The following is a 24,438-nucleotide window of genomic DNA, read 5'->3' as shown; positions in this document are numbered from 1 at the left end:
TTTTAATATTATTTTTGAGGACATTTGTTTTTCAAATCATATTTGACTTATTTCATTTCTTGATAATTTTCATAACATCCAGTAAATGTCTGTCTTTCTTGACTGCAGAATGAAGATCTTATTTCCTCAAAATGTTCCCAGTTGAAGTCTATTTAGAACAGAACTGCCTGCAAGGACTGCATTTTTAATGTAATATCAGCAGGTCTTTCGGGGGAAATAAGAAGCTGAAATTCACTATATAGAACACAGTAACAAATGATTTTTCCTTTGCCCTTCTAACTGTGAAGGTGGTGTATTGTCTCTCTGATGCCAGAATGTGGTACAACATAATCCTTTGCCTATACTTAGTATAAATTTATTAGACATAGTCCCTGCACACAGTCTAGCAGAGAATCCTGTATTACAGAAATAATTCTTGTGCTGCTGAACTGGCAATTTCCCCACTTAATCACTCGTGTGACGTCATCTATGCCATTGGTAGAAAATGTGCTGACCAAGTCCTGTGTTTTGAAAGGCAGTTGCAACAGGGCATTAGCTAAAAATGTAATAAAAAAATAAACCTTTAAAGTTACATTCTGGGACTTCAACTTTCAGACGAAGTAAAGTAGCAAAACTGTTATATTAGTCAATAGGTTTGACTAAAGAACTATAGTTTGAACTTGGACATCTTATAATCAACTGAGCTACTTGCTCCTAATTTTCTCCTTCTCAGCACCAGAATGATTACAATGTTAGGGGAGTTAGGCATGAGAGGAGATGTTATCTTTAGAAGTCTGAAAAGATTTTCTAGTTTTCAGATGAGTCTTAAACATTCCAACTTTGTTTTTATAATAAAGATCACACAAAACATGGGTTGTTGGTTTGAGATACTTAAAATGGTAGCTGCAAATGTTAAGAGTCCAGATGTTGGTTACTGATAGCTGTACTGGATTGCTATTGCATCTTTTGTCAGGGGAAGAAGGCAGGACCCCTAATGTATATTTGATTTCTTGGCAGAAAGATGGATACTACAATGCTGAATTTGCGGAATCTGTTTGAGCAGCTTGTGCGCCGGGTGGAGATTCTCAGTGAAGGAAATGAACTCCGTAAGTCATTCTGAGCTGATCTGTGCAAAAAGGAAAAAAAAAAAAAAAAAACACTTCAAATTTGGTTTTCTACAAAACTGAAGTATGTTCCAGTCTTAAAGTTGCTCTTTATTGGATTATCTAAAAAGAAAGTGATAGTCACTTATCCATGATCAAAGGTTAATGGGCACTCGTTCCAAATGGGCACTAAAATTTTTTCTACGGTTGCTCTTTTTTTCGGGGGTGCAGGGATACTGGAGATTGAACCCAGGGGTGCTTTACCACTGAGCTATATCCCCAGCCCTTTTAAAATTTATTTTGAGGTGGGTCTCACTAAGTTGCTAGGCTGGCCTTGAACTTGTGGGCCTCTTGCCGTAGCTGCCTTAGTTGCTGGGATTACAGGTGTGTATCACCACACATGGTTTCATATTTGCTCTTAAATGGATTTTATCCAGACTTTTTTCATTATCAAGGTTCTCTTTCCACTGAATTGTTGGCATTAGTTGCAAATTTCATTTTTGTATGAACTGAGAAAAATTTGGATTTCCAAGGATGTTGCTTTTTTCCTTAGAGTTATTGTCTATATATTAAAAAAAAATTTTTTTAAATGTTAGACCTTTATTTTATTCATTTTATTTTTATGTGGAGCTGAGAATCGAACCCAGTGCCTCACACATGCTAGGCAAGTTCTCTACCACCGAGCCACAACCTCAGCCCCTTGTCTATATTTTTTTCCTGACCATTTTCTGTTCTATGAAACATTTTCAGTTGAGAAAAAAAAAGTCTTATCTTCTTTTTGAAGGAGAAACTTGTCACTTACTTTTACCTACTCTGTATGTTTAATGTATAGTAATAAAGGATTGAGATAGGGTGGAGACCTGGAAAGAAAAAGGTATTAACCAGGTATGAGGTACACACCTATAATCCCAGAGATCCAGGAGGCAGGAGGATAACAAGTTCAAGGCCAGCCTCAGTAACTTAGATCCTTCTCAAAATAAAAAGGGTTGGGGATAGAGCTCACTGGTAGAGTGACCCTGAGGTTCAATCCCAGTATTTCCAAAAAGACACAAAAAAGTAGGTGTTGATAGAGGGAATAGTCTGGGAAGTTAGTAAGCAAGAAAGGAAAATGGGGCTAATGGCTTTGGTGTATGTAATATAAGGTAATTATTCTCTGCCAGCTTCTTATTTTGTTGCCATCTTCTCCTCTTTCAGATTTTCAGTAATTGCCAGTTTAGTAAGTATTGCTCTCAAGTCAGCCTTACTGGTATGAAAGTAATGCAAGATCTGTGTCTTGAACTTTTCTTTATCTCCATAGTACTTAGTACGGCATCTTGCTTATTCCATGCAATATTTTATTTAAATTGATTGATGCTTTTAATAGCTCTTTTCCACTCACAGGCCTCTCAGAACAATATTCTATTTTCTCTCTCTAATAGCTGCTGCATGACCCTGTCATCTGGTATCAACTCAGTAACCACAATGGCATACTAATCAGGCTTCTCTTTTGAGGTCACATCATCTCAGAAGATGGATTACTTTGAAGTCTAGTGGAGCAGATATGAAATAAGAGATCTTAAAACCCAAGTTCATTCAGCAAATATTTTGTGAGAACCTATCACATCTTCTAGCATATGTTGAGTTGAGGGAAAGGGACAACTAAATGGCTTAATGGAGGAAAGTAGGGTTTGAATTGAACCTTAGATAAGTGGTAGGATCCTGACAGGCAGAGATGAATGAGGACATTTCAGGTCAGGCAATAGCCTTGGTGGAGGCAGGAGGATTTGAGGAGAATCAGAGTAAGGTGTGGTAGCATAATCAGATTTGTGCTTTAGTAAGATTTACCCTGGCAGAGGTATAGACTACATCAGAGGTGCAGGCTAGGGGACTGGTAGAAAGGAGACAGTTGCCATAGCTCAGGAAGGAAGCAATAAGAGAAATTCCAATCCTGATTGGGATGGTGTTTGGAAAGATGGAAACAAGGGAAAATGTGTAGAAGAGATTGTGATGATAAGACCTGTAGGAAGAGACAACAGTTAGGATGTGGGGTTAGAGGGAAGAATTTGAGGTTTAGTGTCTCGGAAACTAGTGCTGACTTTTAACTGTTATTTCTCTGTTTCTCTAGCTATAACAGGAATTTTAAATATCTTTATCTTTGTTTTGGGAGTGCTGTGAGGATTTGGGGATACATTGATGCACTAGTTGTGAAAATACTTTTGGAAGTGATCATGCCAAAACCAAACAAACAAGCAAATTTCCATTTTCCTATTTATTTCCGTTTTATAATAGAAGAAAATTTTGCACCACCCCCCCCAACCCCGGCTCCCCCGCTGCCGATTTATAACTTGCAGTGTTGGCTTTTGAGAAACTAAAGTAATTCAGTGTTTTCTAGGCTCTAAAATATTTGTGCAAACACCCCAGTATCTGTCCTGTTCTTAGATCCCAGGAATTCCCCCCATGCCCACATATGCCTTGACTCCTTATTTTTGCCTTTCTTCACAATTTCTTTCTTTCTTTTTTTTGTCCAATTTTTCTAAAAACTAAACCCAAGGTTATTGAAAACTAAGAATGAAAGTTAATATTCCAATAAATAACTTAATAGTCTACATATTTTATTATCTTTGTTTTCCCCAGTCTACATGTTTTTTTACCTTCTATTTTTATTTTGTTATAAGTTTCCTGAACATTTTTGATATCATTGGTGTATAAATTAAGAATAGGTATATCTTGGGGCTGGGGTTGTAGCTCAGTGGTAGAGCACATGCCTAGCAAGTGTGAGGCACTGGGTTCAATCCTCAACACTACATATAAATAAATAAAATAAAGGTATAATGTCCATCTATGATTTAAAAAATTTAAAAAAAAAGAATAGGTATATCTTAATATTTAGCAGGTGCCTACTATGTGCCAGTGACATAGTAGATTTGTGCTATACTATGTATAATAGTAATTATACATTATACATGATGAGGTAAATGTGATATGGTGCTTGTCATCAAGAAAATTATGGTGCTGGGCGCGGTGATGCATGCCTGTAATCCTAGTGGCTCAGGAGGCTGAGGCAGGAGGATCATGAGTTCAAAGCCAGCCTCAGCAACTTTGAGGTGCTGAGCAACTCAGTGAGACCCTGTCTCTAAATAAAATACAAAATAGGACTGGGGATGTGGCTCAGTGGTCGAGTGCCCCTGAGTTCAAAAAAAAAAAAAAAAAAATTATGGTATTTTAGTTTCAGAGACAGGAGTTTTTTTCTTTTTTTTGATTCCATGGTTTTTTTTTTGTTGTTGTTATTTTTTTTTAATCTTTCACATTAGAAGCATCCCAAGTCAGAAAATCCACAAGGCAATACATACCATTTTGGGTGGAGGAAAAATCTGAGATAGATCTGATTGTCTTTTTGTTTTTTGGTACCAGGGATAGAACCCAAGGGTGCTTAATCACTGAGCCACATACCCAGCCCTTTAAAAAATTTTTTTTATTTTGAGACATTGTCTTGCTAGGTTCCTTACAGCCTTGATAAGTTGTTGAGGCTGGCTTTGAACCTGCAGTTCTCCCATCTCAGCCTCCTGAGCTGTTGGGATTTCAGGCATATGCCACCGTACCTGACCTAGATCTGGTTGTTAAGAATTAACACTTTATGAGTGGACCTGATCACCCATAGATGACAGAGAGGAGGAAACAATAGATAAAGGGCAGATATGATCAAAGTATGTTATACACACAATAAGAGCTCATCACTATGAATCCCATTTTTTTGTACAATGAACATGGGTGAATAGCTGGGTGCTGTGGCCCAGGCCTGTAATCCCAGCAACTCTAGAACCCAAGGCAGAAGAATCTCAAGTTTGAGGCAACTTAGTGAAATCTTGTTACAAAATAAAAAATAACAAATAGCTCTGTGGGAGAGCCAGTGTAAGAGCCACCAGGTTCAACCCCCTGTATTGCTAAAAAAACAAACAAAAAACTAATAATGAGAGGGCAAGCCAGGGGAGTGTGCCAACCACAGGAAACTCAGGTGTTTTTTTTTTTCCTAATGAAATAGCAGATAGTACAAATGCTTTTGGGAAGTCTAGAACAACTTAATATGGAGCAAACTAGGAAAGGGTTCACAGAGCAGATGGGATTTGAAAATGGGTATACAAAGAAGAGTAGGCAGGGTATTCCATTTGGAGTACCAAAAGCTTGCTCATAGAGGACAAAAATAAATATGCGTTTTGTGGGTAGGGACAGACCGGGTTAGTGAGGTAGAATATTGTGTAGTGTAGGAGGTAAATTTGATTAGATTGGTAAGATGAACTTTGGATGCCTAGAGTTTAGATTTGATCTGAATAGCAATTCTTTATTCACTCATGCAACAAATATTTAAGTGCCTACTATGTGTTAGGCAGGGTGTAAGCACTGGAGATAAAAAAGCAGAAGAGAGACAAGGTCCCTGCTCTTACGAATGTCAAAAGGAAGCTGGGGGGCTGGGGAGATGGCTCAGTTGGTAGAGTGCTTGCCTTGCAAGCACAAGGCCCTGCGTTCGATCCCCAGCACCCAAAAAAAAAAAAAAAAAAAAAGGAAGCTGGGTGCAGTCGCACATGACTTTAATCCCAGTGACTTGGGAGGCTGAGGCAGAAAGATTGCAAGTTCCAGGCCAACCTCAGCAGCTTAGTGAATCTCAGCATTTTAGTGAGGCCCTGTCTCAAAAAATAAAATAGATTAGGGATGTAACTCAATGGTAAAGCACTCCTTTGTTCAATCCCCAGTACTTCCCTCTCCCCCAGAAAAGTCAGCAGAAGCCAGGTGAGTCATGTACACCTGTAATCCCAGCTACTTTGGAGGCTGAAGCAGGAAGATCACAAGTTTGAGGCCAATCTCAACAACTCAGACCTTTAAAAACAAAGAATCTTGGGCTGTTGCTCCGTGGTAGAGCACCTACATATTCAATTCTCAGTGCCACTAAAAAAAAGAAAGAGAGAGAGAGAGAGAAATATCCTAAAGAACAAACTAGCCAAAATGAGGTTGCATGGTGATTTTTCATTATCAAATTGATTTTCAGTTCTGTAAATATTTAATCGTATATATATATATATATATCACCATATTTAGAAATACTATGTAATGAAACACAGTGTAGAGCTAGAAAAAATTTGATTATGAGGTTAAAACGTTATTTCTTGAAATTGAAATATTATATACATCACAGAAATGCACTAATGTGAGTGTCACGATTGACAAATTGTCAGTCAACATGGCCAAGTAAGAAATTTTTGTTTAAAAATTGTTACTTGTGAATCTATAATGTTTAAATTTACAGAGAGATATATATATGACTTTTAAAAACCTGTAATATGTTTCTGACTGTTTGCTAAACCAGCATGTTATTTAAGACTATTTGCATGGTAAAAACTTAATTTTTAATCCTTGCTATTTACGTTGTGATAACTAGGTCATAAATCCTATTTTGCTAAAATTTGTTATTTGCCAAAACCTAAGGTTTCCTTAATGACTTGGTTTCTTTAGAATGATTTGGTATCCTAATTTGTAAGTTTTGAAATTCAGTCAAGTTATAAAAGGATGCTATATTGTTTTTATACTCTCAGGTTAAGTTTAAATAGGAAAAGTGCCCTTACTGCCTCAGAATCGGTTAGCTTTGTTTTAGTGTGACCTAGTTTCAACTGTAAACTATGTTAATTTGACCAGCAGTAGATATATACCTTGGAACCTTCCTCCATGATGTTGATGGAGAGTGATGCTTCTAGATAGATTGAGGTTAACTAGAAAATTGTAAGACAGGGACTGGGACTGTAGCTCAGTGGTAGAGTGCTTGCCTCACACATGTGAGGCACTGGGTTCAATCCTTAGCACCACATAAAAATAAATAAATAAGTTATAAATTTTTAAAAAAATGTAAAGCAAATACATCGTAGGACAGTCTTTACCAATACCAGGTGATAAGAATGAATGCCATGAGGGTTATCTTGCTTGAGTTGCTAACTTGGAAGTGATGCTGTCTTTGCAGACTTTTTTTTTTTTTTTTTTTTTTTAGTATTTATTTATTTATTTAATTTGGTGCTGAGAATCGAACCCAGTGCCTCACACACCCAGGCAAGTGCTCTGCCACTGAACCACCACCTCAGCCCTCCTTGCAGAAATTTGAGGATAGTCCACATTTTGCTCTTAGTGACTTTTTAAGAACTTTTTATGATCTTCTCTTCTGTTTTTCCAACTAGAATGTTTACATAACCTCCAGGCAGTGTTAAACAGCAAAAGCAAATTGGCTCTTTACTTTCAAATCAATATTTGTATAATTATATAGCTGAATGGAATCGCAGGCCTAGACATCTATAATATTAATCTACATCTACTGGAGCATATTACAGCAGTTACATTTGAATTTGCTGTTTAGTGTCTCTGATGCAGCAATGCGTGACTGTAAAGGAGACTGTTTTTGTTTTATAGCTGTAACTGTCCTGGTGTGTGACAGCTGCCCCAAAGGTATCCCCCTTTGATTGCCTTCTGTTCAGTGTTGGTGTTACATCTGGAGCCAGGTGAATAATGGGTTACATATTCTATAGCAGATGCCACTGGCTAAGCCAAAAGTAAGTGGCCTATTGAATTAGGAATTTTTCCCCACAAAGCTCTCATCTATAGTAATAAACATATCCAGGATCTGCTTCTGGTTATTTTCAGCTGCGTTTGCCCATAGTTCAGTTGGTTCCTTAATTACATATTTATAGTTAAGCTAACCATAGGACCCATTCATTTGAGCAGTAAATTCTGCTTGATACTTGAATTATTCAAGTTTTTACCTTTCCTCAGAATTCATCCAATTGGCAAAGGACTTTGAGGATTTCCGGAAGAAATGGCAGAGAACAGACCATGAGCTGGGGAAATACAAGGATCTTTTGATGAAAGCAGAGACTGAGCGTAGTGCTCTGGATGTTAAGCTAAAGCACGCACGAAATCAAGTGGATGTAGAGATTAAACGGAGACAGCGAGCTGAGGCTGACTGTGAAAAACTGGTGTGTATTGTTTTCTGTGCTTGAACAGTGGTGGTTCAGGGGAAGCAGTATTTTAAGAATGTTTTCACTTGCCAAAGATACCAAGTTTCCTCCATGTTAAAGAACTGAAAGTGACCTGTCCTTTGACATCTTCTTGTGATTGGAACTGAAATTGTAGCCTATGACTCATGAAATTAAAAATTTTTTTATCCCTTAGACTTGAAGCTATTACTCAATGACAGATTACAAATGAGCACTTAGAGTTAAAATTAGGGGGAATGCAGGGAAATTCTAGTGTTCTCGATCTGTCACAAGTTATCCCACATTGTTTGTTTTAAGTGCTACCCACTGTTCCTTTTGTGAATAGTGGTCCTTTGTCATTGATACAGGCAAGGAAATTTGAACTCTTTCCTTCTTCACTGCTGTCTAATTTAGGGTAAAGGGCTAGATGTAGTCAACCAGTTGAGCAATGTGACTGACATAAAACACTATCATTTTGATGTGCCAGGGTGGGTCATGGTGCAAAGGAAAGCCTTTTCTTGGAGGGCCTAATCCATCTTAGTTCAGTGTTAGATGCCTCAGTAAACTCAAATTGTCTGGTTCCAGTGCATTATAGCTTTGTATCCGTTTTAATGCATTTTGCTCCACCATTTAGAAAAGTGGGTGACTGCTTTGATCCTTAGAAGAAGTCAATAGTTGTCCTGATAAAATGACACAAAAGTGTTTTTGCTATTTTGGGACTCTTCATTTTGCATTACTTTCCTCTTGGATTAGCAGTTTGATCGGAAAGTCTTATAGCAGAAACCCCACTATTCTAGATGGAGTTCATTTTAATAGTCAGAAATCAGAGCCACAATCTGGGCTTGATGTGAATTAATATGCTATTGGTGTAGCTGCCTTCCTGAAGGCCCATTTGCATAATGCTGTATTTTAATGTCTTCTGGTCTGCCTATTCCATAAATTTGAGGTGAAGCCTTCTTCCCTGGCTAGATATGATGTTTTACCCTGCTTTGGTCTGTAGGAACGACAGATTCAGCTGATTCGAGAGATGCTCATGTGTGACACATCTGGTAGCATTCAACTAAGCGAGGAGCAAAAATCAGCTTTGGCTTTTCTCAACAGAGGCCAACCATCCAGTGGCAATGCTGGGAACAAAAGGTGGGGGAACTGCATCTGTTGTTATCTGATCACAAGCAACCCAGCTGTCAGAAGTTCCTGTTATCTGAACTCTTAAATATACTGCTTCTGAAATGTGTGCTGAAGAAAGCAGAAAAAGACTGGGGGAAGGGTGGTAGGTAATAAAGGTACAAGGATCTGTTTCTTTTCTTTCTTTCTTTTCCTTTTTTTTTTTTTTTTTTAAATCTCTCCTTAGGATGTTGTTTCACCAGGGGTAAAATTTTGATGTTAGTGCTAAATTGCACATCAATAACTAATCCTGCACATTGCTAAGAAACCTAAAGGTGAAAGTGGCAGTTCAGCAATACTTTCAGTGTTTACTCTCCAGAGAACTCTTGTGGCTTTTCTGGTTTAGAAAGGCTGCTATGAGCCCAATACTAGCCAATAATTTTGTTTCACAGTATCACTATTTAAAATAGTCTTAGCCAAGTTTCAAATTGAACATCCCAATACAATAAGTAGGGAAAGGTCAGCATTCTTAGAGCTGTTTGTTTTGTTGCTTGGTTGTTTTATGGGGAATCTTTATAACTAAGAAGATATACGGACTTAATTTCTTAAAAAGCCAATGCTTGGTAGTATTGTCTTGTAGAAAGCAGCCACAATTGCCATCAAATGAAACTTCAACTCTTTTGCCTTGTGATTTTTTTTTTTTTTTTAGTAACCTATAGTATAGACTCAGCAGGGAATAGCAGCACCCATAGCCCTGGCTATAATTTTCACCTGCTGTTATAAACCCTCTGCTGAAAAAGCAACTATGATACACCTGTATTTATGCACGCATTCCCCATGAAAACATAAAAAGCAGCCATCAAAGCTAGGGTTCGAACTTGTATTTGTCTCCTTAGAGAAGAAATGCAATGAACTTGCTCATGTTACCTGACCAGTGGGACTTGTTCTGAATGTTGGTGGGTTTACTTTCCACAGTCTTGTATGTCTAACACTGTATTGTTCTGTTTCTCTAGACTGTCAACCATTGATGAATCTGGTTCCATTTTATCAGATATCAGCTTTGACAAAACTGATGAATCACTGGTAATAAACATTTAATCTCAGATGATAATTATTTACTTTTCTTAACCTTGCTCCCAGAGGAACATCTCTCCTGGACACCCTTTATTACTGCTTTATTAATTGATATGTTATAGATTCTGAGCTAGCAATTTACAAGTTGTAAGAGACTGTCTTACCTATATATTTAGTTTCTAGAAGTGAAAATGTAGAATTCAAAATTTGGCATGAGTTTGAGTTTATTTAAAGGATCTCTGTGAGCTGCATGTACTATGATATCTTGACTTATTAAACCCCTAGGTAACAATAAAAACTTTACAAGGCTGTATCTAGGCAGGGTTTATATGCTGCTCTTGGAGCTAACACATTGGTGTCTTCTTTCTTTTCTTTTTTTGTATACTGGGGATTGAATCCAGGGGTGTTCTACCACTGAGCTATGTCCCTACCCTTTTATTCATTTATTTATTTTTTAATTTTGAGACAGGCTCACTAAGAAGTTGTCTGTGCTGGCCACTTAGAATCCTTCACCTTCAGCCTCTTTGGTAACTGGGATTACAGGCGTATGCCACTGCACCCAAATGACGTGTGCCTTATTTCTGAATTAGTTTTCTAGAGGAAAGCTAACCATACTTTGCAATTAGAAGGAAACCAAGGTTGGTGACACATCTGCAGTCCCAGCTACATGGGAGGCTGAAGCAGAAAGGTCCCAAGTTTGAGGCCAACCTCACCAATTTAGTGAGAACTTGCCTTAAAATAAAATAAAAAGATAGAGGTATGACCCAGTGGTAAGAGTCCTCTAGGTTCAATCCCTAGTACTGTCCCCACCCACCGCTAAAAAGATTGAAGCCGAAGTGCTAGAACTTCAGCCAGAAGAATGTGATGAGAATTTCTAGATATCATATAGTGCTTTGATCAATGGATAACATGTTTAACTCTTTGTTACTCTGCTTTTATGAGGCAGCATTCTTCTCTTACTTTTTGATGGTGTTTCTGCATAAAAAATCATCTCCTAATATTCTATTCTTTGTTATTTAGGAGACTGGTAGTTCATTGATTGGTGTATCTTTTTTGTTACTGGCAGAAACTTAGCAAACCAAAGAATAAATCAGATGAAGTTATTAACTGTTGGTTTTCTGCCTTAGCAAAATAGTGACAAATACCTGTTACATGGCTAGGAGTTTTCTCTCCAAATTCAGTGTTTGATGAGAGGTGAAAAATGACCATTTTGTGGATGTAAATACTAGACAACCCCTTCTTGAAAAAAGGAATGATATATATACAATAGGTCCTGGCTATAAAATAAAAACAATAGCAGCTGATTTTTGAGCTAGATCTGTGTTATGCTATTTCTTATAACTGAAACGAATCAAACAACCAGAAGCTAAATTACTTGAGTATGAATTGAGGAAGTTGAATTTATTTAGCCTAGATACTATTTGCTATATGTGACTGTTTTAGACACTATGCTTTCAGGGACAATCAGGAATAAGGAAATCTGGTAGAAAACTTAAAGGAGGGCTGGGATTGTGGCTCTGTGGTAAGAGCCTAGCACATGTGAGGTACTGGGTTTGATCCCCAGCACCACACAAAAAAACTAAAAAACAAAGGTACTGTGTCCATCTACAACTAAAAATATTAAAAAAAAAAAAAAAAACTTAAACAAATGCACATGGTTAGAATAAGGTATTGAAACTAGACCACAGTAAAACAATTCTTCAGGGTAAACTTCTTTTTGTTGCAAGGTGGGGTGGGGGAGCTAAGGAAGAGGGATTACTGAGAGAGGTAAAACTAAACTCGAACTTTTTAAGTAACAGGATTATACAAAACATCTGATGAGACAGTAGCAATACCTTAAGGCAAAGAATCATACCTAATATCATCAGTATACTGCCTAGCATTCTGTAAGTTCTAAAACTAATTACAAAAATAATGAGAAATAAAGGACCAGACACTGGAAATAATCACGACAGAAGTTGATTCTTTAAACTTTTCTTGCCTCTGTGGTATTGATTCCTGATTTTATTAAAACAGCTTCCATTGTTAATAGACAACATGTTAATGTACTATATAGCTCTATAGCTACAACACTGGAGATCTTCCCTTCCCTCTCTACTCCAAATATAAGTTAGGCAAGAAGCCTTGAAAGTTCTGTAAATTTATTTGCATGGCTTTAGGAGAGCTCTAACCAAAGAAATAAATTAATACAGTGTAATTGTCAACAGGATTGGGATTCTTCTATGGTGAAGAATTTCAAACTGAAGAAGAGGGAAAAAAGGGTAGGTATTTTTTTGTTTTGTTTTGTTTTGTTTAATGAAGTAAAACTGAAGAGTTTTCTCTAGAAATTTTGCCTTGGTACTGCATTCCCGAAACTTACTCTAGTCATTGTGAGACACATATTATTGATGAATTCATCCTGTAGGGCTGGTATTGATAGTCTTCAAGGAAATGAGTCAGGACAGGATTCTGTCCTATTCACTGGTCTGGGCTGCATCTCATACAGTAGAAATGGAAATACTTAAGTTTGTTTTGAGTTGTCATAAGAATTTTTATGCGAGACTTTTGTGCTCTAATATAAGCTTTGGATGAAATGTGTGTATAATGGGATATAGAGATCTATCTGTGTGTGCTTGTTTAGGGTACCTAATATGTTTCCAAAGACTTCATGTACTTAGATAGGATTACAGCTGTACTTTTTCTGGCACTATCATCTAAATTTCTCCAAAGCTTGTTCCTTTTTTCTAGGGCACTGAGGGCATTTTTGTATTTGTACAAAAATGTACAATTTGTATTTGAATTGGGCAGTGAGAGAGAGAACATTGTTATTTACTGTAGCCCGAGGCCTTAGGACTTACATCCATTTGTTTGATAGAATAATTTTATCTTCTGTGCTTCAGATGTATGTGGCCCTAAAGTTTTTGGTCTTTGCCCCGTCTCTAGCGCTCCAATAGCCGACAGTTTGTTGATGGACCTCCTGGTCCTGTAAAGAAAACTCGTTCCATTGGCTCCACAGTAGACCAGGTAAGAAGAGTAAAGAACTGTGGTCTAGGGGCTGGGGTTGTGGCTCAGTGATAGAGTGCTTGCCTAGCTTGTGTGAGGCACTGGGTTTGATTCTCAGCACCACATATAAACAAATGAATAAATAAAGGGTCCATCAACATCTAAAAATGTACTAAAAAAGAGAGAGAGAACTGTGGTCTTGAACATAACCACAGATTAGCCCTGAGCACTGAAACACTGTAGTCAACATTACATTGTTATTTTGAGAGGTACTTGATGAGAGTTTTTCTATGTGATAAGATCCTTATCCTCCATATGAGTGTAATTACTCTGATTAAGTAAATAATTGTCAACTGTAAGTTTGATTCTTTGTTGCTTGCATATATGTGGATACATACATACACACACACTTATTCTTCTGACTGATATTTTTATTATTATTATTTTTTTTTTTTTTTGGGTGCTGGGGATCAAACCCAGGGCCTTGTGCTTACAAGGCAAGCACTCTACTGACTGAGCTATCTCCCCAGCCCCTGATATTTATATTTTGATGTATGAAATTTCAACTTCAGTGGAGAGAAAGTTAGAATCTTTATGTATTCCTATTATTTTTGTTGCAGGGGAATGAATCCATAGTTGCAAAAACTACAGTAACTGTTCCCAATGATGGTGGGCCCATTGAAGCTGTGTCCACTATTGAAACTGTGCCATATTTGATGAGGAGCCGAAGGAAAACAGGTCTGTTGGTTTGTGACTAAATTGCCTACTAAAACCACTGGTAACTGCCAGACATGGTGGTGCACACCTGTAATCCCAGCAACTTGAGAAGCTGAGGCAGGAGTATTCCAAGTTAAAGCCCACCTCAGCAACTTAAAAACAATTTAAAGAAAAGGCTGGGATTGTAGCTCAGTGGTAGAGTGCTGTTGGGTTCAATCCCCAATACCTCACCCTTACCCCAAATCTCTAAAACAACTGGTAAAAATTTGAGAGAGTTGGTTTCTTTTTTATTTTTTTATTAGTTCATTTTGGTTACGCATAATATTAGGATTCATTTTGTTATAATTATATAAGCATGGAATATAATTTTCTCTAATTCAGTCCCAGCACTTCTCCTTTTCCTTCCCTCCTCCTTCCTCCTGTTCCCATACCTCTGTACTCTACTGATCTTGAGAGAGTAGATTGCTTAGAACCCCCTGAGACAGGGGTTGGTTGTAGTGGGTAGTTTCTCTTCACTGTCTACTGAGGATCAAAGATATGTTTGTGTCATGCTTTACTTTCAGGTTGCTAGCTTCGTCTATGCCACTAGTATGTAATTTAGTTTTTCTTGAAACTTTTATTTTTGTTTTTTTGCATAGCTGTTGGGATTCCCTTTTGGTTATGGTTACAGATTACTGTTTATCATTTAAATTAAAAATGAGGCTAAAATTCAAAAGGAACAAAATTCTTAAGACAAAGCTTAAAGTTGCTTGTTTTCTAGGTACTTTACAACCTTGGAACAGTGACTCCACCCTGAACAGTAGACCGCTGGAGCCAAGAACTGAGAATGATAGTTCAGGCACACCACAGAGTAATGGAGGGATGCGCCTGCATGACTTTGTCTCTAAGACGGTAGATCTGTGATTGCTTCATTTTCTTTCAGGCATTCAGTATTTTAATGGAAAAAGTAATATGTACTGGAATAAGTGTAAACACTTTAGTGTTATAAAGTTAAATGTCAAATTCCTTTCCTCTTTCCAATCTCAATCTCCAGGGTTATGGAGGTTTGTATTAAAGAAAACATATCTCCTGGTTATGGAGGTTTGTATTAAAGAAAACAACTTGTCAGAAATAATTGTACTTTATAGTAATACATGCTTAAATTTTGCATTTGAATATGGCATCTTTTCTGTTTGAGGGATTGAACCCAGGGGTGCTTTACCACTGAGCTGTATCCCCAGTTCTTTTTATTTTGGGGGACAGGTTCTTACTAAATTACTTAGGGCTTCACTAAATTGCTGAGACTGGCCTCCAACTTGCAATCTCCTGTCTTAGCCTCCTGAGTCTGAGGTTACAGTCATGTGCCATCATACTCAGCAGGTTTTCAAAATGTTTTAACTTTATACCATTTGGTGTAAAAATCCAAGCAAACCAACCAAGGCTCAGAGGAGTTAATGGACTTGTTTGAGCCACATACAGTGGCAGATTTAGCACCCAGGTTTTCTGACAACTTGTCAAGAGATAAGTTCTTTCCACTACTATACATGCTGTCTTCCAGGTGGATAGCTTCAGGCAAGTTACTTAACCTCCTTTTGCCTCTGTTTGCTTATCTTAAAATGAAGAAAACAAACCTGCTTTATTGGATTTTTTTTAATTACATAAAAAATGTGTATAAGGACCTTGGAGGGTTGTTTGGTATATACTAAGTGTTCAATAGATATTGGTTGATGATGATGATAACTTTGTAATTTATACTGCTCTGTTCTTTTTGTTCTATTTTATCTTCAGGTTATTAAACCTGAATCCTGTGTTCCGTGTGGGAAACGGATAAAATTTGGCAAGCTGTCTCTGAAGTGTCGAGACTGTCGTGTGGTTTCTCATCCAGAATGTCGGGACCGCTGTCCTCTTCCCTGCATTCCTACTCTGATAGGAACACCTGTCAAGATTGGAGAGGTATGACTTGTGACTTCTTTAGCCTTTCAAAGACTTAATGTCAAATACATTTCCATTCATGAACAATGGATAAGAAATTGTAAAATGTTAGCTTGTAGCAAAGTCCTTATTTGGGTTTGTCTGTTTAATAACCTTTCTAAAACAAACTCCTCTTCCCTCCCCTCTACTACTCTTCCTTTACTCCCTCTCCTTTTTTCTTCCCTTCCCTTCCTTACTTTCTGCTTCCCTTCCATTCTATCCTATTCTGGAAAATTTCAGATATAAACAAAAGTATACAGATTAGTGCTGGGTGCAGTGGCATATGCCTGTTATCCCAGTGACTCGGACCTGAGGCAGGAGGATCACAAGTTCAAGGCCAGCCTCAGCAACTTAGGCTCTAACAACTTAGCAAAAAACCTGTCTCAAAATTAAAAAATAAATAAATAAAAAGGACCAGGAAAGTAGCTCAGTGGTAAATTGCTCCTGGGTTCATTCCCCAGTACTAACAAATAAAAAATAAAAAGGTATGCAGATTAATATAACTACTGGTTCCTATCATTTATCTTCCATGATTATTAACTCAGTTCCATTTTTCATTTTTTAACTTTTTGGTGCTCGGGATTGAACCCAGAGGTGCTTAACCAGTGAACCACATCCCCAGTCCTTTTTTCTATTTTATTTAGAGACATGGTCTCACTGAGTTGCTTAGGACCTTGCTAAGTTGCTGAGGCTTTGAATTTGCAATCCTCCTGCCTCAGCCTCCCAAGCCATTGGGATTATAGGCATGTGCCACTGTGCCCAGCAACTCAAGTCCATGCTTTTCTTATTTGTTCGTTTTAGTTGTAGGTGGCCACAATACCTTTATTTTATTTTTACATGCTGCTGAGGATTGAATCCAGGGCCTCACACATGCTAGGCGAGCACTCCACCACTGAGCCACAACCCCAGCCCTTAAGTCCATTCTTGATTTATCAATTCTCTTATCACCTCCTCCCAGCTTTTACCAGTAAATTATTTAGAAATCAATTAAGAAATTACTGATTGTATAACAATATTAGTAAGAATTAAAACAAAATAACTATAATGCTACCCACTCCCTGAAAGTCAAATGTTATTTTTTTCTTATCTTAGTAGTTCTTATCAGTGCATAAAAATTTTTTATGTATTTTCTATAATCATGGAGTTCTCTCCTATACAATGGTTTATGTCATGATCAACTGTGAAGTATGTTAAATAATTTTTTTGCTGAGAATAATTAAAATATAAAAAGATTTTCTTTTTCAAAATAATAAGACCATACTATAATCTCAATATTGCCCCTGAGAAGAGTAGGCAGTCATAGCTGGTGGTCTTACTACTTGTTCATGTAGGAGTATGGTATATATGATCATAAATCATTCTTAGTGTGGAGGCAGAAAAAATAACTGAGAATCTGTTTTAATATTTGTTTTTGAGAAAAGGAATTTAATAGCTGACATGTGTCCCAGCTTCAGCATTAGTTTAGAAATGGTTCTTAATGCGTAGTTCTCTGTCTAAATGGTGTAAATAATAATCGGAAGCTGTTTTCCAGGGAATGCTGGCTGATTTTGTGTCCCAAACTTCTCCAATGATCCCCTCCATTATTGTCCACTGTGTAAATGAAATTGAGCAGAGAGGTCTAACTGAGGTAAGAGTGAACCCTAGGACAGGGTGAATTTGTTGTTTGTGTTAATAATTAGGAGGTTCTTACATAAGATTTTCATCTTAATAATAGACAGGATTGTATAGGATCTCAGGCTGTGATCGGACAGTAAAAGAGCTGAAAGAGAAATTCCTCAGAGTGAAAACCGTACCCCTTCTCAGCAAAGTGGATGATATCCATGCCATCTGTAGCCTTCTAAAAGACTTCCTTCGAAACCTCAAAGAACCCCTTCTAACCTTTAGGCTAAACAAAGCCTTTATGGAAGCAGCAGGTAATTGCAGATCTTAATACTTGAATGTGAGTTCCACCAGAACTAGAATTTTTTACTTTTTTTTACTGCTTTATCCTCGATCTAGGACAGTGCCTGATCCTAGTGGGTACTCATACAGTTTGAATAACTAAGTACATATCCCCTATGACTGTCCCTTCTTCCTTTCTAAACTGTGTAGAGTATTAATAGTTTTTTTGGGTTGTTGTTTGTTTTGCCTTTGTCATTTTTATTTTTTGTTCAAGTTTCAGATTGTCCTTTAGAAGTTGGAACCACCTTTTGATTCCTTTTCCTCACATCCCACATCTAATCCATTGTTAAATCTTGTCAGCAATGTTGTAAATATATCTTAAAGTTGATACATGTCAGGAGTGGTAGTAGAAGTGCTCCTATGCCTTTTGCCATACTCTTCCCCTGCAATATGATAAGAACCTGCTAATTGATTGTTCTGTTTCTACTCTTGTCTGATATGGTATGATCGTTATTAAACATGAGCTAGAGTAGTCCTTTTTAAAATTTAAGTTAGATGATATCCCTTCTGTCCTCATTCTCCTCCATTGACTTCCCATCACTTAGTCCATAGTCTTTAACATAGCCCAAAAGACCCTCCATTGTTTGGCTCTTAGTTGTGTCCAACACCATTTTGGATGGTTGAATTTTTGCACTTCTTATGTACCAAGTTTACTCCCCACCTTGAGTCCATCGCATTTGTTGTTGTTTCAGCCTTGACCACTTCCCAGATAATTGTGTGGTTTGCTGCTTTGTTTCTTTCAGTTTTCTCTTCAAATATATTGTGTTTAAAGTAACAGGTCCCATTACTTTCTAACTTCTTGCCTGACATCTTTACTATATGTATCACAATCTGAAATGTATTTGCTCTTTGACTATCTCCTCCATTAGAATGTATCTTCCAGGAGGTAAGGACTTTGTTTGCTTTATCCTTAACACTTAGAGGATAACCTGGTACATACATAGTAGGCCCTTAAATATGTCTTATGAGTGAGAACCTTCTTGGTAATTGTTATCACTGCAGTTTTAGGTCTGTTTTCCTAGCATGGCTTGCCAGCTACTTTCCCTAACTACAAGGGTGATTTTTAAAATGCTCTGACTTCTAATATTGAGCTGTTGGCCAGTGTCCTGCTTGTTAATGAAACAAGAGTCTGATGGAGTCATGAACTTAATCAGAAGTTTCAGAAGCTTACTGTATAGATGAGACTTTGTGGTCGATAACCTGGATGCCCGCTGTCAAGGGAAAGAAGTCTAGACCTCTTGTGCTTTCTTTTCATTTATAGAAATCACAGATGAAGACAACAGCATAGCTGCCATGTACCAGGCTGTTGGTGAACTACCCCAGGCCAACAGGGACACATTAGCCTTCCTCATGATTCATTTGCAGAGGTTAGTACGGCAGAAACTTGTTCTGGGAATTAGGGAATTTTCCAAGGAGATTATAATGTGGGTTGGGTGCTAGGGAGTGTGAGAGGTGAATTGTTTTCTTATAGAATTTATATTTTGGTCTGCATTTAAGTGGGAGAGCAAGACATCTAACATAATACTCTTTTAATTAGAGTGGCTCAGAGTCCAAACACTAAAATGGATGTTGCCAATCTGGCTAAAGTCTTTGGTCCTACAATTGTTGCCCATGCTGTGCCCAATCCTGACCCAGTGACAATGTTACAGGACATCAAGCGTCAACCCAAGGTAGACACAGGTGTATGTGACTACAGATGTGTGTTTATGTGTGTATGTTCATATAAAATGTATGAACTTGTGCAATATGATACATGAGAGGATAATGAGAAATAAGCCCTACGCTTCTGGAAGTTTGCAAATATATTTGGTAACTTCTAGGTGGTAGAGCGCCTGCTTTCACTGCCCCTGGAATACTGGAGTCAGTTTATGATGGTGGAGCAAGAGAACATTGATCCCCTGCATGTTATTGAAAACTCAAATGCCTTTTCAACACCACAGACACCAGATATTAAAGGTCAGGCCTCAATTTATGTTACATTAATGACTTGCTTCTCTTTAGTTTTGGTCATGTGCTCTCTTCCCTTTCTTTTGCTATAACTGTTTGAAATTCATAGTCAAAAAAATTAAATTTGGACTGGGGTCGTGGCTTGTGGTAGAGGACTTGCCTAGCATGTGTGAGGCACTGGGTTCAATTCTCAGCACCACAAATAAGTTAATTAAGTAAAGGTCCATTGACAGCTAAAAAAATTTTTTTAAATTAAATTTATATTAAAAATTCTAACATTAAAGGAAAATTTGTACCATCTTTTTTTTTTTGGTTTACTTATCCATGTATTCCTATCTGTATATAATTCTTATTGTTGTAAGTGAGAATTGAACCAGGGGTGCTTAACCATTGAGCAACATCCCCAACATTTTTGTTATATTTTATCTAAAGACAGGATCTCCCTGAGTTGCTCAGTACCTTTCTAAATTGCTGAGGCTGGCTTTGAACTTGGGATTCTCCTGCCTCAGCCTCCTAAGCTGTTGGTATTACAGGCGTGTGCCACCACACTTGCTTTGGGTATATATTTTAAGATACATATAATAGCTTAGAGACAATTGTTCCTATACACATATCATATTGTGAGAATTTTCTGAGCACATTGTGAGTACTATATGCTTTTATTCTTTTTTTGGGGGGTGGGGGTCCTAAGGATTTAACCCAGGAGTGGTTTACCAGTCAGCACATTCCTAGCCCTTTTTAATTTTGAGACAGGGTCTCATGAAGTTTCTGAGGGCCTCTCTATGTTACTGAGGCTGGCCAACAACTTAAATGTTATGGTAGGGACTGACGTTATTTTCATGGCTAGAAATAATGTTTGTTGCAACTAACATTATATACATATACCCTAATGATAAATTCCCATGAATGGGAATCACTGAGTTAAAAGTTTTGATAACATATTTATGTTTCTTGATATATTTTACCAACTTGATTTCTTTTTCTTTTTTTTTGTACCACGGATTGAACCCAGGGGTGCTTAACCACTGAGCCACATCTCCACCCATTTTTTATATTTTATTAGAGACAGGGTCTCACTGAGTTGCTTACGGCCTCACTGAGGTGCTGAGGCTGGCTTTGAACTCTTGAACCTCCTGCCTCAGCCTCTTGAGTCACTGGAATTACAGGCATTACAACCGCTGCAACCTGGCTCTCACCTTGATTTCTTAAAGACTTTTACCAGTTTGTTCCATCAACAGTTTTGTATGAAAAGGGGTGATTTCATTCCAACCTCAGTGGCATTGAATATCTATTTTTTTCATTATTGCAAGTTTCTTTTAAGAAAGCATATTGTGGGCTGGGGTTGTAGCTCAGTGGTAGAGCACTTGCCTAGCACATATAAAAAGAAAGCATATTGTTTTTTCTAGTATAAGTAAAAACCAAATGTTCAGATGTTTGATGTGTGAAGTTTGGAGTTTGAGATTGGTCTAAATCAGCAGTGAATGCCAGCTATTTACCGAATAGTTGCCTGTATAGTTCAAAAGATACACCTACATATTACAAAAATGATGACAAAAATGATCTGTGGGACTTTGCTTGGTGCCTAACCTTAGCTCTTAAGTGCTTCAGAAGGTAGTCAGCTTAAAACTGGTCATCTTCAAGGGTGCTTTCTCCCCCCCCCCCCCCCCCCCCTATGTAAAAAATATGTCTGAACTCTTTGAAGTGAGCTTACTGGGGCCCGTGACTACTCCTGAGCACCAGCTTCTCAAGACTCCTTCATCCAGCTCCCTATCCCAGAGAGTCCGCTCTACCCTCACCAAGAACACTCCCAGGTATGCAGAATTAGCCTTAATAAATTAAAGATTACTCCTTCTTTAGACTTCTCTTCTGGCATATCAAAGTTTATTGAAAGAAAAATCAAACCAGATCTTAAGCTAGCATCTAGACTTTAAAAGTAAACTTAGAGCCATAGGACCCCTTCTTAAGAAAGGGTCTGAAGGTAATTATTAATTAATTTCCCTCTCTCAGGTGACTAAGAGTACCTTACAAAATAGTTGTCTAGAGTTTCCTATTTTTAGTCGATTATTTAACACCATGGTTGGTTGTTCACTTTTTTATATAGAATACTTTTTCTTTCTCTCTCTCTTTTTTTTTTTTTTTTATGTTGTATGTATGTATAGATTTGGGAGCAAAAGCAAGTCTGCCACCAACCTAGGACGACAAGGCAACTTTTTTGCTTCTCCAATGCTCAAGTGAAGTCACGTCTGCCTGTTACTTCCCAGCATTTACCAACTGCAGGAAAAGGGCACACCTGTATTCTCTGCTCTGCAGCCTCCTGTACTCATTACTACTTTTAGCATTCTCCAGGCTTTTAATCAAGTTTAATTGTGCATGAGGGTTTTATTAAAACTATATATATCTCCCTGTTCTCCTCCTCCAGTAACACTATCAGCACCTTGTGCTGGTTGTTGGGAGCTTTCAGACGGTAGATCCTTACAGGGCTAAGGGGAAATATGGAATTTATATGGAAATATGGAAATAGGAAATTATGTTTTGGAGGCAGGGGGCATCACTTTGACCTAAAGCCAAACAGTGCTCATGAAATGACTTTTCTCTCGTGTTATTTGACTGATTTCCATGAGACAATGATAGAAACCTTACCTCTTTGATAAGGGTAGGAAGTGGGGGACAGGGTAAATAAAAGATTAGTCAAAGAATTTAGGATGGTTCTTCTCAGAACCTAGGATTTCCCTTTTCCCCTTATGAATTAAAGTGTAGCATGGTACCTTTCATAAAAATGATAGGTTGAGGACAAAAACTAGTTGTGGGAGTATGTATAACTTTAATTTGGATTGATTAGGTCTTAATAGGTTGAAGTGACACAACCTTGTAAATGTTATACTTCTATTTATCTCTGATGGGCTACTTGCTAGACTTTGGGTTTGACTGGGTCATAACCAGTTTTGTTGTTTTAAAGTTGAATTCATTCTGATGCCTGACCCTCCCACCTCTTGTCCAGTAGATTCCTATTTCTAAAGGTTAGTATGCTGTTTGTCATCTCAGCTAACAATTAAGAAGAGGCTGTAGGGAAGACTGTCAATATTTCATGTGGCCAGAAAAACCACAGTCATTTTTGTCTTTTGCACTTTGGATACTGAAATTTTCCCATGGACATAGCCACATCTAGATAAATGTGAGCTTTTACTTCTATTAGAATTATTCCCAACTCTATATAAAATTTTTTCATCCATAGAATGTTTTTGACTCATATTACCGCTTGTCTGTAAGACACATATTTGAAAAAAAGTAAATAGCTTTTTCAAAATAAACCATGAGATTGGTTTTCTTGTCCTGGATATTAACCTTCAATGCCTTTTCAAAATTGTCTTTCCTCAAGATGTGTTGAGCCTGTTGTTCATCTCCATTCCCACCTCTGGATCCACCCCAACCCGACCACCTCCAGAAGTTTTTTTTTTTTTATTTTCATTCAGTCTTTGTCCAAACCAAAGTCCTGTATTTATCCTATGACTTTTTATGCTTACATTTGAAGAGGGTATTTTAAACAAAAAACAAACTTTTAAAACCTGTCTTTAGGGACCAGAATGGTGCAAATTAAAAAAAAAAAAAAAAAAAAAAATGCCACTGGTTGGCTGGCTGCCTAGAACATCCTTCACTGCTGGAAGTGACTCTGGAGTGAGCTGGGATGATTAACTGAGGGCACCTGCACTTGGAACTCTGAAGCTGGTGAACAGAATGTATCTGAGATTGAATGTAAACAGTTGCAGGCTTAATATGTAACTGTGGAGAGAGGAGGCAACCTACTGGCTTTTTTCCCAGGAGGGGGTGGCTCTCACAGCAGGACCTATCTGCCTCAGCAAATTGACAGAGGATTGGTCCCATTTCCCCATACTCCCCTTCACACACATGCCTGCTAGGCTTTTTTTTTTTTTTTTTTTTTTTTAACTTTTTTCTAGATACTACCCTCTTTTCTTATGTCTTTGCAAACCTCAAGTTGGCCTGGCTCCATATTTGCTGTTCTGCAGTATCTCCCCAAGGTACATTTGCAGTCACTAATGTAGAGGAAGTAAATGGATTGTGTAACATTAGTGAAGGCAAGACTACCCTGTGCAGGAGTTGATGGCCCATTAATGAAAAAGGAAATGGTCCTGTGTGTCAAATGTTGGCAGCTAGTTGCTCAGTTTTTGGACTAGGCCAAGAGACCTTAACCATGAATATAATTCTGGTATTAGCAAAGGGGACTATATACCCACTTTCAACTTTAATAGGACTTCATATGGAACAACTTGACTTTGAGGGTTTTCTTAATTAAATTATGTTTTCTTGAGCTGAGATCTGTGGAAAGGGTCCAGTTCTTTGGGGTGGCTGTCTCCCCATCTCTTTGTCTTAATGCTTTCTGATGCTGCTTCTTACTCCATCTTGAGGCAGTTTAACTTTATTATTTACTTGCTAAAAACGGGAATCTTTTTATTTTTTTTTATTTATTTTTTTCTTTTTTGCAGTGCTGGGGATTGAACCCAGGGCCTTGTGCTTGCAAGGCAAGCACTCTACCAACTGAGCTATCTCCCAGCCCTGAGCTATCTCCCCAGCCTGGGAGTCTTTTTAAATCACAGCATTTACCTCCATTCTCCTCAATCTGTAAGACTCCTCAGTTTGATGTT

General features: G+C 37.7%; 1 protein-coding gene across 4 annotated transcripts in view; it reads left to right on the top strand.

The window, feature by feature from the left end:
- Racgap1 (Rac GTPase activating protein 1) overlaps positions 1-23,396 on the top strand; it is a 29,906-nt gene extending 6,510 nt beyond the window's left edge. For 2 of the 4 annotated variants that reach the window (XM_047548911.1, XM_047548910.1), the window contains exons 2-17: positions 997-1,085; positions 7,863-8,065; positions 9,066-9,202; positions 10,183-10,252; positions 12,451-12,504; positions 13,166-13,246; positions 13,846-13,963; positions 14,703-14,833; positions 15,710-15,874; positions 17,424-17,519; positions 17,607-17,805; positions 19,095-19,200; positions 19,371-19,503; positions 19,654-19,789; positions 21,483-21,591; positions 21,940-23,396. In XM_047548911.1, the coding sequence (XP_047404867.1) occupies positions 1,001-1,085; positions 7,863-8,065; positions 9,066-9,202; positions 10,183-10,252; positions 12,451-12,504; positions 13,166-13,246; positions 13,846-13,963; positions 14,703-14,833; positions 15,710-15,874; positions 17,424-17,519; positions 17,607-17,805; positions 19,095-19,200; positions 19,371-19,503; positions 19,654-19,789; positions 21,483-21,591; positions 21,940-22,015 (1,899 nt within the window). In that variant the 5' untranslated portion in view covers positions 997-1,000 and the 3' untranslated portion in view covers positions 22,016-23,396. Of the gene's footprint in view, positions 1-996; positions 1,086-2,276; positions 2,299-7,862; positions 8,066-9,065; positions 9,203-10,182; positions 10,253-12,450; positions 12,505-13,165; positions 13,247-13,845; positions 13,964-14,702; positions 14,834-15,709; positions 15,875-17,423; positions 17,520-17,606; positions 17,806-19,094; positions 19,201-19,370; positions 19,504-19,653; positions 19,790-21,482; positions 21,592-21,939 lie in introns of those variants that run through there. The other 2 variants (XM_047548913.1, XM_047548912.1) reach the window with 2 other exon arrangements.
- The last annotated feature ends 1,042 nt before the right edge of the window (positions 23,397-24,438 follow it).

This window comes from Sciurus carolinensis, chromosome 4 (genome assembly GCF_902686445.1).
Source record: "Sciurus carolinensis chromosome 4, mSciCar1.2, whole genome shotgun sequence".
In the NCBI taxonomy this organism is placed as follows: Eukaryota; Metazoa; Chordata; class Mammalia; order Rodentia; family Sciuridae; genus Sciurus; species Sciurus carolinensis.
Note: the sequence above shows the minus strand (reverse complement) of the source record. Positions and strands in the feature narration are given on the sequence as shown.